General features: G+C 46.7%; 1 protein-coding gene across 1 annotated transcript in view; it reads left to right on the forward strand.

Annotated features, from left to right (window-relative positions):
• LOC311104607 (dystrophin-related protein 2-like) overlaps nucleotides 1–16,519 on the forward strand; it is a gene marked incomplete at both ends in the record, with an annotated part of 79,062 nt that overhangs the window by 49,888 nt on the left and 12,655 nt on the right. Inside the window, 6 exons of the mRNA XM_084146475.1 lie at nucleotides 1,488–1,573; nucleotides 4,482–4,639; nucleotides 11,902–12,068; nucleotides 12,247–12,361; nucleotides 13,991–14,127; nucleotides 15,787–15,852. Coding sequence (XP_084002601.1) covers nucleotides 1,488–1,573; nucleotides 4,482–4,639; nucleotides 11,902–12,068; nucleotides 12,247–12,361; nucleotides 13,991–14,127; nucleotides 15,787–15,852 — 729 coding nt within the window. The remainder of the gene's footprint in view (nucleotides 1–1,487; nucleotides 1,574–4,481; nucleotides 4,640–11,901; nucleotides 12,069–12,246; nucleotides 12,362–13,990; nucleotides 14,128–15,786; nucleotides 15,853–16,519) is intronic.

Raw genomic sequence — 16,519 nt, forward strand, 5'->3', positions numbered from 1 at the left:
TCAGAGGAAGGCCCTAAAAATTATAAAAGACTCCAGCCACCCTAGTCATAGACTGTTCTCTCTGCTACCGCACGGCAAGCGGTACTGGAGCACCAAGTCTAGGTCCAAAAGGCTTCTTAACAGCTTTTACCCCCAAGCCATAAGACTCCTGAACAGCAAATTTTAAATTACCTAGTGGCCTCATGGGTGGAATGTTATTAATATTTTTCATAATTCCATAATTTATAATTAATTAACCTTTAAAAGTCTATGCAGTTGGGGGGGGGGGGGGGGGGGATCCGTGTTGTCTTGGCTGTGTGCTTAGGGTAATTGTCCTGTTGGAAGGTGAACCTTCGACCCAGTCTGAGGTCCTGAGTGCTCTGGAGCAGGTTTTCATCAAGGATCTCTCTGTACTTTGCTCCGTTAATCTTCCCCTCGATCCTGACTAGTCTCCCAGTCCTTTGGCACTGAAAAACATCCCCACAGCATGATGCTTCCACCACCATGCTTCACTGTAGGGATGGTGCCAGGTTTCCTCCAGACGTGACACTTGGCATTCAGGCCAAAGTGTTCAATCATGGTTTCATCAGACCAGAGAATCTTGTTTCTCATGGTCTGAGAGTCCTTTAAGTGCCTTTTGGCAAACTCCAAGCGGGCTGTCATGTGCCTTTTACTGAGGAGTGTCTTCCGTCTGGCCACTCTGCCATAAAAGCCTGATTGGTGGAGTGCTGCAGAGATGGTTATCCTTCTGGAAGGTTCTCCCATCTCCACAGAGGAACTCTGGAGCTCTGTCAGAGTGACCATCGGGTTCTTGGTCACCTCCCTGACCAAGGCCCTTCTCCCCCGATTGCTCATTTTGGCCGGGTGGCCAGCTCTAGGAAGAGTCTTGGTGATTCCAAACTTCTTCCATTTCAGAATGATGGAGGCCACTGTGTTCTTGGGGACCTTCAATGCTGCAGAAATGTTTTGGTACCCTTCCCCAGATCTGTGCCTCAACACAATCCTGTCTCGGAGCTCCATGGACAATTCCTTCGACCTCATGGCTTAGTTTTTGTTCTTACATGCACTGTCAACTGTGGGACCTTATATATACAGGTGTGTGCCTTTCCAAATCATGTCCAATCAATTGAATTTACCACAGGTGGACTCCAATCAAGTTGTAGAAACATCTAAAAAATTATCAATGGAAACAGAATGCACCTGAGCTCAATTTCGAAGTCTCATAGCAAAGGGTCTGAATACTTATGGTTGTTTTTTTTATACATTTGCCAAAATTTCTACTAACCAGTTTTCGCTTTGTCATTATGGGGTATTGTATAATAATAATAATAATAATAATAGATTGATGAGGATTTGTTTTTATTTAATCCATTTTAGAATAAGGCTGTAATGTAACAAAATGTGGAAAAGGTCAAGGGGTCTGAATACTTCCCGAAAGCACTGTATATATAACAATCTTTCTGTCTCTCTCTCTCTCTTTCTGTCCTGCCCTCCTCCTTTCTCCCTAGTGGTCGCAATGGGAAGATGCGCGTCCTCTCCTTCAAGACGGGACTGGTGAGCCTGTGCAATGCGGATGTTCAGGAGAAGTATAAATGTAAGTATGAGACCCGTTCATGTAGACATCACAGCACTGCAGCCCCCTAAATAAGGACAAAAACAAACCAGCCTGATTGCAAGCATTACATGAAGACAACCACTTAGCCTAATGGAGGAAATTACTCTGCTGTATAATAATGTAGAAAGGCTCTGTCTCTCTCTCTCTCGCTCTCTCTCTCGCGCTCTCTCTCTCTCGGTGCGCTCTCTCTTTCTTCTCTCTCTCTCTCTCTCTCTCTCTCTCTCTCTCTCTCTCTCTCTCTCTCTCTCTCTCTCTCTCTCTCTCTCTCTCTCTCTCTCTCTGTCTCTCTCTCTCTCTCTCTATCTCTCTCTCTCTCTCGGTGTGCTCTCTCTCTCTCTCTCTCTCTCTCTCTCTGTTCAAAGTACATAGGGCTTTTAAGCAGAGAGAAGACACTATGGTAGAGAGAAGACCCACACTCACCACACTCAGCTCTCTCTCTGGGCCCCTCTGGCTTCCCTTTTCGATTTTCAATTATGCTCTAATATTTCACTGGTGGCCAGCTCAAGGGAAGTAAAACCATTTTACAGCTTCTTTGTAACCACATTTTACGACACAGCCTTTTAAATATGTGAAGAAGAGGGGGAGGAGAGAGAATGAGCGCTGTCATCCATAGTGAGAGACCTGGAACAGAAAGTCACGGGATACAAGACTTTAGCCCCAGCAGGTCAGGGCAGGCCCACTGTCAGTTGGCACACCATCTGTGACAGCTCGTAAAAATTGATTGACAGATTTTGAGTCTTTTGTTATGGCCGACAAAGCAGGAAAGGCATGCCCCTGGATGCTTGTGAGGGTAGAGGGGAGCAGTGATGCCAGCCATGCCAGTTTGTCCCAGTGATTGATCACACATTTTGTCTCCTAAGCTCAGAGGAGAGATGATACCTGATTATGCTAGTAAACAACGGGCACATCTGGTGAATGAGTGAACGTGGCAGCGTGGCAGTATGGCAGACACAGTGTTTTTGTGTGTGTGTGTGTGTTTGTGTGTGTGTGTGTGTGCGCATGAGTGTGTTCAAGGGTTCCACATTACTAGGGTAGAGAGGCTGACGACGTGTGTGTGTGTGTGTGTGGGGTAGAGGCTGACATTATCAGACTGTTTAACATGCAGGTGTCAGTGTCTTCTACTCCCTCCTGAGTCATGTGCATGGGAGAGGCAGGCAGGCTGGGGCTGGTGCTATTTATAATGGCATTGTGCAGCACCTTCACACAGCTGTCAGTATCCATCTCCTCAGTGACAGGCAGAGTCACGACTCGCAGATGAAGGCCCCTTTCAGAGCCTGACGAGGCAGCGAGCACTAATGCAGCCCGTTGTCTGCAATTAGATCAACACGGTTGCCCCTCCTCTCTCTCTCTCTCTCTCTCTCTCTCTCTCTACTGTAGCTCTCTCTCTCCCAACAGACCTAGATACAGTCAGAGGGAAATATCGGCCACACACATAGAGAAACACTGAGAACATGGATGTGGGTACATACAGTGCATTGGTAAAGTATTCAGACCCCTGGACTTTTTCCACATTTTGTTACGTTACAGCCTTATTCTAAAATGGATTAAACAGTTTTTTTCCCTCATCAATCTACACACAATACCCCATAATGACAAAGCAAATGTATTAAAAACAGAAAACTGAAATATCACATTTACATAAGTATTCAGACCCTTTACTCAGTACTTTGTTGAAGCACCTTTTGGTATGACGCTACAAGCTTGGCACACCTGTATTTGGGGAGTTTCTCCCATTCTTCTCTGCAGATTCTCTCAAGCCGTGTCAGGTTGGATGGGGAGCGTCGCTGCACAGCTATTTTCAGGTCTCTTCACAGATGTTAGATTGGGTTCAAGTCCGGGCTCTGGCTGGGCCACTCAAGGACATTCAGAGTCTTGTCCTGAAGCCACTCCTGCGTTGTCTTGGCTGTGTGCTTAGGGTCATTGTTCTGTTGGAAGGTGAACCTTCGCCCCAGTCTGAGGTCCTGAGCGCTATGGAGCAGGTTTTCATCAAGGATCTCTCTGTACTTTGCTCCGTTAATCTTTCCCTCGATCCTGACTAGTCTCCCAGACCCTGCCACTGAAAAACATCCCCACAGCATGATGCTGCCACCACCATGCTTCAACGTAGGGATGGTGCCAGGTCTCCTCCAGATGTGACGCTTGGCGTTCAGGCCAAAGAGTTTAATCTTGGTTTCATCATACCAGAGAATCTTGTTTCTCATGGTCTGAGAGTCCTTTAGGTGCCTTTTGGCAAACTCCAAGCGGGCTGTCATGTGCCTTTTACTGAGGAGTGGCTTCCTTCTGGCCACTCTACCATAAAGGCCTGATTGGTGGAGTGCTGCAGAGATGGTTATCCTTCTGGAAGGTTCTCCCATCTCCACAGAGGAACTCTGGAGCTCTGTCTGAGTGATGTGGAAAAAGTCAATGTGGAAAAAGTGAAGAGATCTGAATACTTTCCGAATGCACTGTATGCATAGGTGTGAATAGTAGATGTAATATACGCTCATTCACACAAACAGACATACTGTATACACACACAGGCTTAGATACTACACATTACACACAGGCTTAGATACTACACATTACACACAGGCTTAGATACTACACATTACACACAGGCTTAGATACTACACATTACACACAGGCTTAGATACTACACATTACACACAGGCTTAGATACTACACATTACACACAGGCTTAGATACTACACATTACACACAGGCTTAGATACTACACATTACACACAGGCTTAGATACTACACATTACACACAGGCTTAGATACTACACATTACACACAGGCTTAGATACTACACATTACACACAGGCTTAGATACTACACATTACACATGGGTGAACATAGTGTCACACACACACACACATAGTATTAACCCGATATGTTTTGTCAGACCTGTTCAGGCAGGTGTCTGGTCCAGGGGGTCTGACAGACCAGCGTTACCTCAGTATGCTGCTCTATGAAGCCATCCAGATCCCCCGACAGCTGGGAGAGGTGGCCGCCTTCGGAGGGAGCAACGTGGAGCCCAGTGTACGCAGCTGCTTCCGCATGGTGAGATAACTACACACACACACACACACACACACACACACACACAGACAGACACACAGACAGACAGACACACACACACGCGCAGGCTGCAAACACATACATACGTACACGCAGGCAGGCAGGCACGCACGCAGACACCACGCAATTTCTCAAGCCAGAATTTTGCTTGGACTGTCTGGGAGTGGTCTGCGTGAGCTGTTATTGGCAGAGAGATTTGAAATTCTATTTGTTATTGGAGATGTCACCAGGCAGTCCAAAACTGTATCTCACCAAAACAGGCTGAGATTTCAGGGGGTCTTTTCAAACAGCGCTTACACTAAAAGGGCATAATCATAATTTTCACAATTTCACAGTATTATTCCACAGTATATATGGGAATATATATAAAATCTAGTTTTTGACTGCACTGGGCCTTTAAGCATTATAAATGTGCTTACAATGCACTATGTGCGGGGCATTGATCGTGTTACTGATGCAATTATTCATTCTGAGTGAAATCCTGTGTGAACCAATGTGGTCTGTGGACATGTTTTTAAGGATATTTGTGAAATTAATCGGGTTTAAAAGACTGTGTTGGGGGAACCATATAACATTATTTTAAAGTTTTACAGTTAGCAGATGGAGACATGGAAGAACTGTCAACAACACTTCTGTTGCTGAGGGCATTGCCATTCCCACTCTCAAACATGGGGGTTCAGCTTTTTGAAATCCCGCCTCGTGGCATTTAGCTCAGGAGATAAATGTATTTATAAAGCAGTCCCTTTAATTATAGGTTTGGGACAAGTAGGGACTAGGTTTTTGGGAGTTGGCTTTTTTAAAACCTTTCTAAAACCCCTAATTCTTCACTTTTTTACAGCCAACCCTTAATTAAATCTCGCTCGATTCCCGTCCATGCTTCTGATATCAGCCTGTTTGTCAAGTCTATTTGCTTTATGTCAAGTCTTTTATGAGCAGATTTCATTATCAGTGTAGTGCCAATCAGAAGTGCCCAAATAAACAATTTATCAAGTTGGCATGGTAATGAAGTCAAAGTGAGGGGATGACGTGCGCTAGCTCCTCTTGTGGGTGTAGGGTGTAGCGGAGAGGTGTAGCGGAGTCATTGATGACATAGGGGCAGATGGGTTTGGCTCTACATGGAGGATGGCAGGATCAGAGGGAGGGAGGGAGTTACACTACAGTAAGCATGCTGTGATGTGGCCCTCCATGCTCTGTATGTATAGAGAGACCAGTCTGTTGTACTCTGTGAGGCCATGGAGAGTGTAAGTTGTGTGTGTTTTGTGTGTCGTGGCTTTGTGTAGTCAGTGTGTCCAGTTCTAATAGTTATTGAAACTGTGGACAGTCAGTGGGTCCAGTTCTAATAGTTATTGATGCTGTGGACAGTCCGTGGGTCCAGTTCTAATAGTTATTGAAACTGTGGACAGTCCGTGGGTCCAGTTCTAATAGCTATTGATACTGTGGACAGTCACTGTGTCCAGTTCTAATAGTTATTGATACTGTGGACAGTCACTGTGTCCAGTTCTAATAGTTATTGATACTGTGGACAGTCAGTGGGTCCAGTTCTAATAGCTATTGATACTGTGGACAGTCACTGTGTCCAGTTCTAATAGTTATTGATACTGTGGACAGTCACTGTGTCCAGTTCTAATAGTTATTGATACTGTGGACAGTCAGTGGGTCCAGTTCTAATAGCTATTGATACTGTGGACAGTCACTGTGTCCAGTTCTAATAGTTATTGATACTGTGGACAGTCAGTGTGTCCAGTTCTTATAGTTATTGATACTGTGGACAGTCAGTTTGGATGTGGCCAGAACAATCCATATATCCAGTGCAGTGTACTAGGTGTGTTCAGTATGTACTCAGTGTGTTCAGTATGTTGAAACATTTGTCCCCCCACAATCAGAGCTGGCGACTGAACCATAGAGCAGAAAGGAGAGGAGAGTTGAGGAGAGGAGAGTTGAGGAGAGGTGAGCAGGGCAGAGAAAAGAGCAGAGAGGAGAGGAGCGGTTGAGTTGAGGAGAGGAGAGTTGAGAAGAGTTGAGGAGAGCTGAGGAGAGCTGAGGAAAGTTGAGGAGACTTGAGGAGAGGTGAGCAGGGCAGGGCAGAGAAAAGAGCAGAGAGGAGCGGTTGAGTTGAGGAGAGGAGAGAAGAGCTGAGGAGATGGGAGGAGAGGAGTGCTGAGGAGATGAGAGTTGAGGAGAGTTTAGGACAGGAGAGTTGAGGGGAAGAGAGGAGATTTGAGGAGAATAGAGGAGAGGAGAGAAAAGTGTGATGAGTGTGATTAGAAGGAGTCAGGCGCAGGAGGGTAAACCACAGAATACAGAGTTTATTCCGTCATACACAGTTGCGCTGGATAGCGACAACAAAATACAGGCACAAGGGAACAAGCTACCCCGGCAATACAAGGTACAGGTAGCTCCAACAAAATACAGGCATAGGGAAATAATCTACCCTGGCAACACAAGAAATGAGTAGCTCCACCGAGATACACTCAACTCACATAAAACAATCACCCACAAGGACAAGGGGGCAGAGGGAATACATACACAGACTAATGAGGGGATATGAACCAGGTGTGACAAGACAAATGGAATGATGATATATGGAGCGGCAGTGGCTAGTAAGCCGGTGACGACGAACGCCGAAGCCTGCCCGAACAAGGAGGGGAGGCAGCCTCGGCGGAAGTTGTGACAGTACCCCCCCTTGACGCGCAGCTCCAGCAGCGCGCCGACCCCGGCCTCGGGGAGCAGGGCGAGCCGGATGGCGACGGTGGAAATCCCGCAACAGGGAGGGATCGAGGATATCCCTCACCGGGACCCAGCACCGTTCCTCCGGACCGTACCCCTCCCACTCCACGAGGTACTGAAAGCCCCCCACCCGACGCCTCGAATCCAGGATGGAGCGGACAGAGTACACCGGGGACCCCTCGATGTCCAGAGGAGGTGGAGGGACCTCCCGCACCTCAGACTCCTGGAGCGGACCAGCCACCACCGGCCTGAGGAGAGACACATGAAATGAGGGGTTAATATGGTAATCAGGGGGAAGTAATAACCTATAGGTGACCTCGTTGATTCTCCTCAGGACTTTGAACGGCCCCACAAACCGCGGGCTCAGCTTCCGGCAGGACAGGCGGAAGGGCAGATTCTGGGTCGAGAGCCAGACCCGATCCCCCGGTACGAAGACCGGGGCCTCACCATGGCAAGAACACCGACCACTCCCCCGGCCGGTCCTGGCAGTAGGACCGCAGGAACCTACCCACATCCTGATTTACCCGTTCCACCTGCCCATTAGAGTCGGGGTGGAACCCAGAGGTCAGGCTGACCGAGACCCCCAGATGTTCCATGAACGCCTTCCAGACCCTGGATGTGAACTGGGGACCTCGGTCAGACACTATATCCTCTGGTACCCCGTAGTTCCGGAAGACGTGTGTAAACAGGGCCTCCGCAGTTTGCAGAGCTTTGGGGAGACCGGGCAGAGGAAGGAGGCGGCAGGCCTTGGAAAAGCGGTCCACAACGACCAGGATGGTGGTGTTACCTTGGGAGAGGGGAAGATCAGTCAGGAAATCAACACTTAGGTGAGACCATGGTCGTTGTGGAACTGGTAAAGGTTGTAACTAACCCGCTGGGAGGTGCCTAGGTGCCTTAATCTGGGCGCAAACCGAGCAGGAGGAGACATATCAACCTCCTGTTTATGTATTTGTGCTTTTAACAGAGTTCTTCCAGGGTAACTTTAAGGGAATATGTAATTACCTACTAATAAGAACACTTAAGGAAAACTGTGATAAATAAAAAAGTATATCAGTTTCATTTAAGGACCAAAGGATTGACAGCCGTCCCATTGTCAGGGCGTCAGTGTAATGCAGTAGGCGAAGTCAGGCGCAGGACACAGAGCTAATCAAAAGGCGTACTTTACTCGAAGGTAAAAGAAAGAACAACAACCTCCACGCAGGGAGGGAACAAACCCGCACACTAACGACAACCGAAACATGAACAAACACACACAACACACAGTGTGAGACAGAGGGTTATATAGGGAAGACATAACTACATAATGGGAAACAGGTGTGACCAATAAAGACAAAACAAGTTGAACATAGATACATGGATCGGTAGCAGCTAGTACTCCGGTGACGACGAACGCCGAAGCCTGCCCGAGCAAGGAGGAGGGGCAGCCTCGGCTGAATCCATGACACCCATATAGATTTCAAAATAGTTGGGAAGAGATTTTTGACGTACCGATCCAATGGCATAGTGTTTATGAACTGATACGCAAAACGACACCGGATTCAAAATTTAGAATCTTTCAATTTAAATTATTATATAAAATTCTTGCTACCAATACAACGTTATTTATATGGGGGATACAATCTTCCCAGCTCTGCAGATTTTGCTGCGAAGAGACAGAATCATTAGATCATTTGTTTTGGTACTGTCCATTTGTAGCTTGCTTTTGGACACATTTACATTACATTTACATCATTTAGCAGACGCTCTTATCCAGAGCGACTTACAGTTAGTGAATACATTATTCTTTTTTTATACTGGCCCCCCGTGGGAATCGAACCCACAACCCTGGCGTTGCAAACACCATGCTCTACCAACTGAGCTACCTCCCTGCCGGCCATTCCCTCCCCTACCCTGGGCCAATTGTGCGCCGCCCCATTGGTCTCCCGGTTGTGGCCGGCTACAGCAGAGCCTGGATTCGAACCACTTGGGAGGCGCAGTGGTCCAGGAATGGCTAAAGGATTGCAATATTTACCTGGAGCTAACCTTGCAGATAGAAAAGTCATAGTCAATCGATCAATAATATAATAATACTTTTAGCAAAAATGTTTATTTTCAATTCACAATCTGTAGAAACAATGAGAATAGAAAGGTTCAGAACTTTTGTAAGACATCACAGTACAGTTGAAATATATATGGCAAATAGAAATCCTATATGGATGGTGTTAAGAGATAGATGGGTGGTGTTGAATGGAATTGAAGGATGGTACTAATAACAACTAACAACAAATAATAACAAGATAACTAATAATGTAAGCATACTGTGTCCATAATAAGTATATAGGTTGTAAAATGATCGGAGAGGTTGAGAGTAGAAGAACTTCAGGAGAAAAAACAAACAAAATATAATTATTGTAAAATTGACTGTGTCCATAAAATGTAGATAGTAAGTATAAGCTGGAAGTAGAGGCCTAAGCATTGTTGTTCACTAGTTTACTCCAAGTAGGGAAAGGGTGGCGGGGTTGGAAAGTAATAAAGGGGAATATATATATTTTTTAAAGGATAAGTATGTGTATGTATGTACGTATGTATGTATGTGTGTATGTATGTGTGTGTGTGTATATGTATGTATATATGTATATATATATATATATATATATATATATATATATATATATATATATATATATATATATATATATATATATGTATGTGTATGTGTATATACACTGCTCAAAAAAATAAAGGGAACACTAAAATAACACATCCTAGATCTGGATGAATGAAATAATCTTATTAAATACTTTTTTCTTTACATAGTTGAATGTGCTGACAACAAAATCACACAAAAATTATCAATGGAAATCAAATTTATCAACCCATGGAGGTCTGGATTTGGAGTCACCCTCAAAATTATAGTGGAAAACCACACTACAGGCTGATCCAACTTTGATGTAATGTCATTAAAACAAGTCAAAATGAGGCCTCCACATGCCTGTATGACCTCTCTACAACGCCTGGGCATGCTCCTGATGAGGTGGCGGATGGTCTCCTGAGGGATCTCCTCCCAGACCTGGAATAAAGCATCCGCCAACTCCTGGACAGTCTGTGGTGCAACTTGGCGTTGGTGGATGGAGTGAGACATGATGTCCCAGATGTGCTCAATTGGATTCAGGTCTGGGGAACGGGCGGGCCAGTCCATAGCATCAATGCCTTCCTCTTGCAGGAACTGCTGACACACTCCAGCCACATGAGGTCTAGCATTGTCTTGCATTAGGAGGAACCCAGGGCCAACCGCACCAGCATATGGTCTCACAAGGGGTCTGAGGATCTCATCTCGGTTCCTAATGGCAGTCAGGCTACCTCTGGCGAGCACATGGAGGGCTGTGCGGCCCCCCAAAGAAATGCCACCCCACACCATGACTGACCCACCGCCAAACCGGTCATGCTGGAGGATGTTGCAGGCAGCAGAACGTTCTCCACGGCGTCTCCAGACTCTGTCACGTGCTCAGTGTGAACCTGCTTTCATCTGTGAAGAGCACAAGGCGCCAGTGGTGAATTTGCCAATCTTGGTGTTCTCTGGCAAATGCCAAACGTCCTGCACGGTGTTGGGCTGTAAGCACAACCCCCACCTGTGGACGTCGGGCCCTCATACCACCCTCATGGAGTCTGTTTCTGACCGTTTGAGCAGACACATGCACATTTGTGGCCTGCTGGAGGTCATTTTGCAGGGCTCTGGCAGTGCTCCTCCTGCTCCTCCTTGCACAAAGGCGGAGGTAGCAGTCCTGCTGCTGGGTTGTTGCCCTCCTACGGCCTCCTCCACGTCTCCTGATGTACTGGCCTGTCTCCTGGTAGCGCCTCCATGCTCTGGACACTACGCTGACAGACACAGCAAACCTTCTTGCCACAGCTTGCATTGATGTGCCATCCTGGATGAGCTGCACTACCTGAGCCACTTGTGTGGGTTGTAGACTCCGTCTCATGCTACCACTAGTGTGAAAGCACCACCAGCATTCAAAAGTGACCAAAACATCAGCCAGGAAGCATAGGAACTGAGAAGTGGTCTGTGGTCACCACCTGCAAAACCAGTCCTTTATTGGGGGTGTCTTGCTAATTGCCTATAATTTCCACCTGTTGTCTATTCCATTTGCACAACAGCATGTGAAATGTATTGTCAATCAGTGTTGCTTCCTAAGTGGACAGTTTGATTTCACAGAAGTGTGATTGACTTGGAGTTACATTGTGTTGTTTAAGTGTTCCCTTTATTTTTTTGAGCAGTGTATATATATAAATGGGGGTTTGGAAGTGATGCAGACAATTAATTGATGGAAGTTACAATCTATCTGTAATATTAAGCTGATCTACCCCCCAAAAAATAAAAAATAAAAGAAGAAGAAGAAGAAGAACCCTATGGAACTACAGGTAGTTTAATTGTACTGCATAACTGTAATGGATAGTAGCATTTTACACACAAACAAACAGGAGAAAAAACAAGCACAAGTTACTCAGGTATAATGTTTCCCATGTTCTTCCTCCCGTAGGCCCCAGGGAAGCCAGCCATCGAGGTATCTCATTTCCTGGAGTGGATGAGCCTGGAGCCCCAGTCAGTAGTGTGGCTGGCTGTTCTACGGCGTGTGGCTGTGGCCGAGTCAGCCAAGCACCAGGCCAAGTGTTACATCTGTAAACAGTGCCCCATCAAGGGATTCAGGTGGGTCTATTGTACCTCTATCAGAGATTAAGAAAGGTGGATGTAACACACATAGACACACACACACACAGAGCCTTGAATTCAACAACATCATGGATGAGGATAGAGCTATTACTAGGGCCTCTCTAATGTTACTGACTGTGATATAATTGTCCGTTCTGCTGATCTGTCCTGACAGGTACCGCAGTCTTAAACAATTCAATGTGGACATCTGCCAGACGTGCTTCCTCACAGGACGCACAACCAAGGGAAAGAAGCAGCTCCAATACCCCATCATGGAGTACTATACCCCAGTAAGAAGGGGTACTACACCCAGGCTGCCTCCCACATGTCACCCAATTAAAGGTCAAAAGTAGTGAACTATGTAGGAAATAGGGTGCCATTTCAGACACAGCCCGCAATATGCTCTACACTTCCCTCTTAAAGAGGCAATCTGCAGTTTAAACAATAACAAAGTGGCCACCCCTCCATTGTTTCGGTCAACAGCTGAGGGTTGGGGCTGGAGATATGTAACCACTCTCAAATTCATAGACAGAGCTATGGATGCAAGGATTGACCGTCCATGATATCAAAATTATAGTTTAAAATGACACATTGGTTTCCTTACCTTGTAAGCATTCAAGTCATGGGACAGATATTAGCATTTTTCGTGCATCATGTCCAAATCATCCGAAAGTATCTCAAATTGATTGTGAAGCTCAACAAAGTAACTTGTAGACGTTTGAACATGATGCGTGAAAAATGCCCCGGTCCCATGTCTTGAATGGGATTTGTGCCACAAATGCTAAAACTTTAGCATGTGAAAACAGTGCCAAGGGAACTAAACCAAATCATTGATTGCTGTCATACCTTGACTGCTTACAGGGTAAGGAACCAATATGCCATTTAGTAATTTGGGTGTACTATCCCTTTAACCATGTTTGGAGGCTATACATTGTTTGCGTACAATGAAGTAAGACACACTTATACTGTGGGTTCTGATAGGGTTAGACAGTTGAACTAAGCCCATGAGGCATTTATAAGTTATATTCTTCAAAAATCAATGGGCAATAATAATTAATTTAACAGTCCAGAAATGGATATAGCAATTGCAGATTGCCCCTTTAAGAGAGTGCACAAAGAGGATGTCACACTAGCACTCTACTTCAACTCCAATCAATGCGAGGCTGTGAGATATGGCAGGGAGACATGTGCCAAATCATTTCTCCCAGGGCAGTATTTCAACCAGGGGAAGGTTTAAGTGGAGCTAAGCTGGAGTTTTTCACCTGGGCTCTGACTCCTATGCTGCTGGGTTGTATGATGGAGTGGAGGTGGGTAGGCCAGTGAGGTCCGAGGGAGATAGAGGGAGATAGAATACTGGACTAGCCGTAGGGCACTATCAGAAAGTTTAGTTAAAGACAAGGCTATCTAGGGAATGTTGGCTAGCTGTGTGTTTGTGTTTGTGTGTGTGTGTGTGTGTGTGTGTGTGTGTGTGTGTGTGTGTGTGTGTGTGTGTGTGTGTGTGTGTGTGTGTGCATGCGCGCGTGTGTGTGTGTATGTGTGTGTGTCCCTGCGTGCACGCGTATGTGCATGCATGTGCAGTATGGAGAATTCTAAAGTGGTTCACTTTGTCTTCCTGTCCTCCCACTACTCCTCCACCCCCCATCCTCCTCTCCTCCATCCCCCATCCCCCTCTCCTCCACCACCCCCTTCCCCTCTCCTCTCCTCCCACTCCATCCCCATCCCCCTCTCCTCTCCTTCACCCCCCATCCCACTCTCCTCTCCTCCACCCCCTCATCCCCCTCTCCTCCACTCATCCCCATCCCCCTCTCCTCTCCTCACCCCTTCCCCCTCATCTCCCTCTCCTCCACCCCCTCCCTCCCTCCCCTCCATCCCCCACTCCTCTCCTCCATTCCGGTCCCTTCATCTAAATCATGTGGCAGACCACCTCAGGAGAGAAGATGCGGGACTTTGCCAAGACGCTGAAGAACAAGTTCCGGTCGAAGCAGTACTTCAGCAAGCACCCCCAGCGGGGCTACCTGCCTGTCCAGTCCGTGCTGGAGGCAGAGAGCTCTGAGACGTGAGTCATACCCCTATAGAGATAGATGGCTAGACAGACTGGCACAGAGAAGACAGGAAAATAGCTTGTAAAAATAGTCATTGACTTTATTTGTTGAGAGAGAGACTGCTTGTTTATGACAGTGTTATATTCTATTATGTTGAGGGGAGAAAAGACTTGGGACATGGAGGGTAGTTGGTTGTACATGAAGTGGACTTAAGAAGTTTGTAAAAAGTAGATGCACACGCACCCACACACACACTGAAAGTTCTCCAGTGTTGAATCAACACTGAATCAGACTGAAAGTGTTAAATCTCCTCTGTGGAGATGGGAGAACCTTCCAGAAGGACAACCATCTCTGCAGCACTCCACCAATCAGGCCTTTATGGTAGAGTGGCCAGACGGAAGCCACTCATCAGTAAAAGGCACATGACAGCCCGCTTGGAGTTTGCCAAAAGGCATCTAAAGGACTTTCAGACCATGAGAAACAAGATTATCTGGTCTGATGAAACCAAGATTGAACTCTTTGGCCTGAATGCCAAGCGTCACGTCTGGAGGAAACCTGGCACCATCCCTACGTTGAAGCATGGTGGTGGCAGCATCATGCTGTGGGGATGTTTTTCAGCGGCAGGGACTGAGAGACTAGTCAGGATCGAGGAAAAGATTAACGGAGCAAAGTACAGAGAGATCCTTGATGAAAACCTGCTCCAGAGTGCTCAGGACCTCAGACTGGGATGAAGGTTCACCTTCCAACAGGACAACGACCCTTAGCACACAGCCAAAACAACGCAGGAGTGGCTTCGGGACATGTCTCTGAATGTCCTTGAGTGGCCCAGCCAGAGCCCGGACTTGAACCCGATCGAACATCTCTGGAGACACCTGAAAATAGCTGTGCAGCGACGCTCCCCATCCAACCTGACAGAGCTTGAGAGGATCTACGGAGAAGAATGGGAGAAACTTCCCAAATACAGGTGTGCCAAGCTTGTAGCGTTATACCCAAGAAGACTCGAGGCTGTAATCGCTGCCAAAGGTGCTTCAACAAAGTACTGAGTAAAGGGTCTGAATACTTATGTAAATTTGATATTTCCGCTTTTTATTTTTAATACATTTGCTTTGTCATTATGGGGTATTGTGTGTAGATTGATCAGGGGAAAAAACAGTTTAATCAATTTTAGAATAAGCTGTAACGTAACAACATTTGAAAAAAGTCAAGGGGTCTGAATACTTTCTGAATGCACTGTATATGTGTCCACACTTTTCAGTGTTAAATTAAGTTTGCTTAGAGTAAAGCCTTATTTGCATGTTTCCCAGTGTGCCTTGTCTTTCGAGTGAATTGTAAAGTTAACACCCATGACTGTATTTGTTAGTGACGGAGACATGGTTGCATTAATTCATTTTCAGTCATGTGGCCTTCACCAAGTGAGATCCTAAGCAAATAAGTTATCATTCAATTAGATTAAATAATTACATTCTTTAAGACAATACAATATATATTTCATAAGGCCTTATTTTGAGGGCCGAGTAGTTTTACCTCAATACATTGGTCTGAAACTCCTGGTTTAAAGGCCACATCAGGCTTGCAAGTCAAACACACAGAGACACACAGAGACACACACCAACACACACACCAGGGAGAACCAGTAATAGAGGTATTGATGATGTTTTTCTGTGTTTGACCAGGCCGTGCTCCTCTCCCAAGCTACCCCATGCAGACACCCACAGCAGAATCGAGCACTTTGCTAGCAGGTAGGGTGTTATGCACACACACACACACACACACTCACTCACTCACTCACTCACTCACTCTTCACTCACTCACTCTTCACTCACTCACTCACTCACTTACTCACTCACTCACTCACTCACTCACACACACACACACACACACATAAACACCACAGCCCAAAATAACGACCCCCATCTTTCCTTACCTAACTCTGCTTACTCCAGCCCTGAACCGTCTCCCTACTTCCCTCCTTGCCTTCTCCTGGCACTCCCCAGTTCTCTCTCCACAATCTGATTGAGATATTGATCTTGGTCTGACCTTCGGCCTGAGTGGAGACTGTTGTGCCCAGCGGGTATCCTCTTTCTTTCTTTCTTTCACTCTCTCACTCTTACACTGAGAAGGGCATGAGCGCGGTGTGTTTGGTCTGGGGTGAGCAGGGGTCTCCTGGTTGTGGATGCCTGGCGGCATGGTAGGGCAGTGTGGCACGCCGCTGGGTCCATTGGGCACCTGGGTGGATCAGCGTCTGTCTGACAGGGTTACAGAGAGGGCACAGCCAGGGCATGGCAGAGCAGTCCCTCACCCAGGGCAGTCATGCCCACGGGAGGGAGGGAGGGAGGGAGGGAGGGAGGGAGGAGGGAGGGAGGGAGGGAGGGAGGGAGGAGGGAGGGAGGGAGGGGAGGGGAGGGA

The sequence above is a fragment of the Coregonus lavaretus genome (genome assembly GCF_964263955.1).
Source record: "Coregonus lavaretus genome assembly, chromosome: 29".
Taxonomy (NCBI): Eukaryota; Metazoa; Chordata; class Actinopteri; order Salmoniformes; family Salmonidae; genus Coregonus; species Coregonus lavaretus.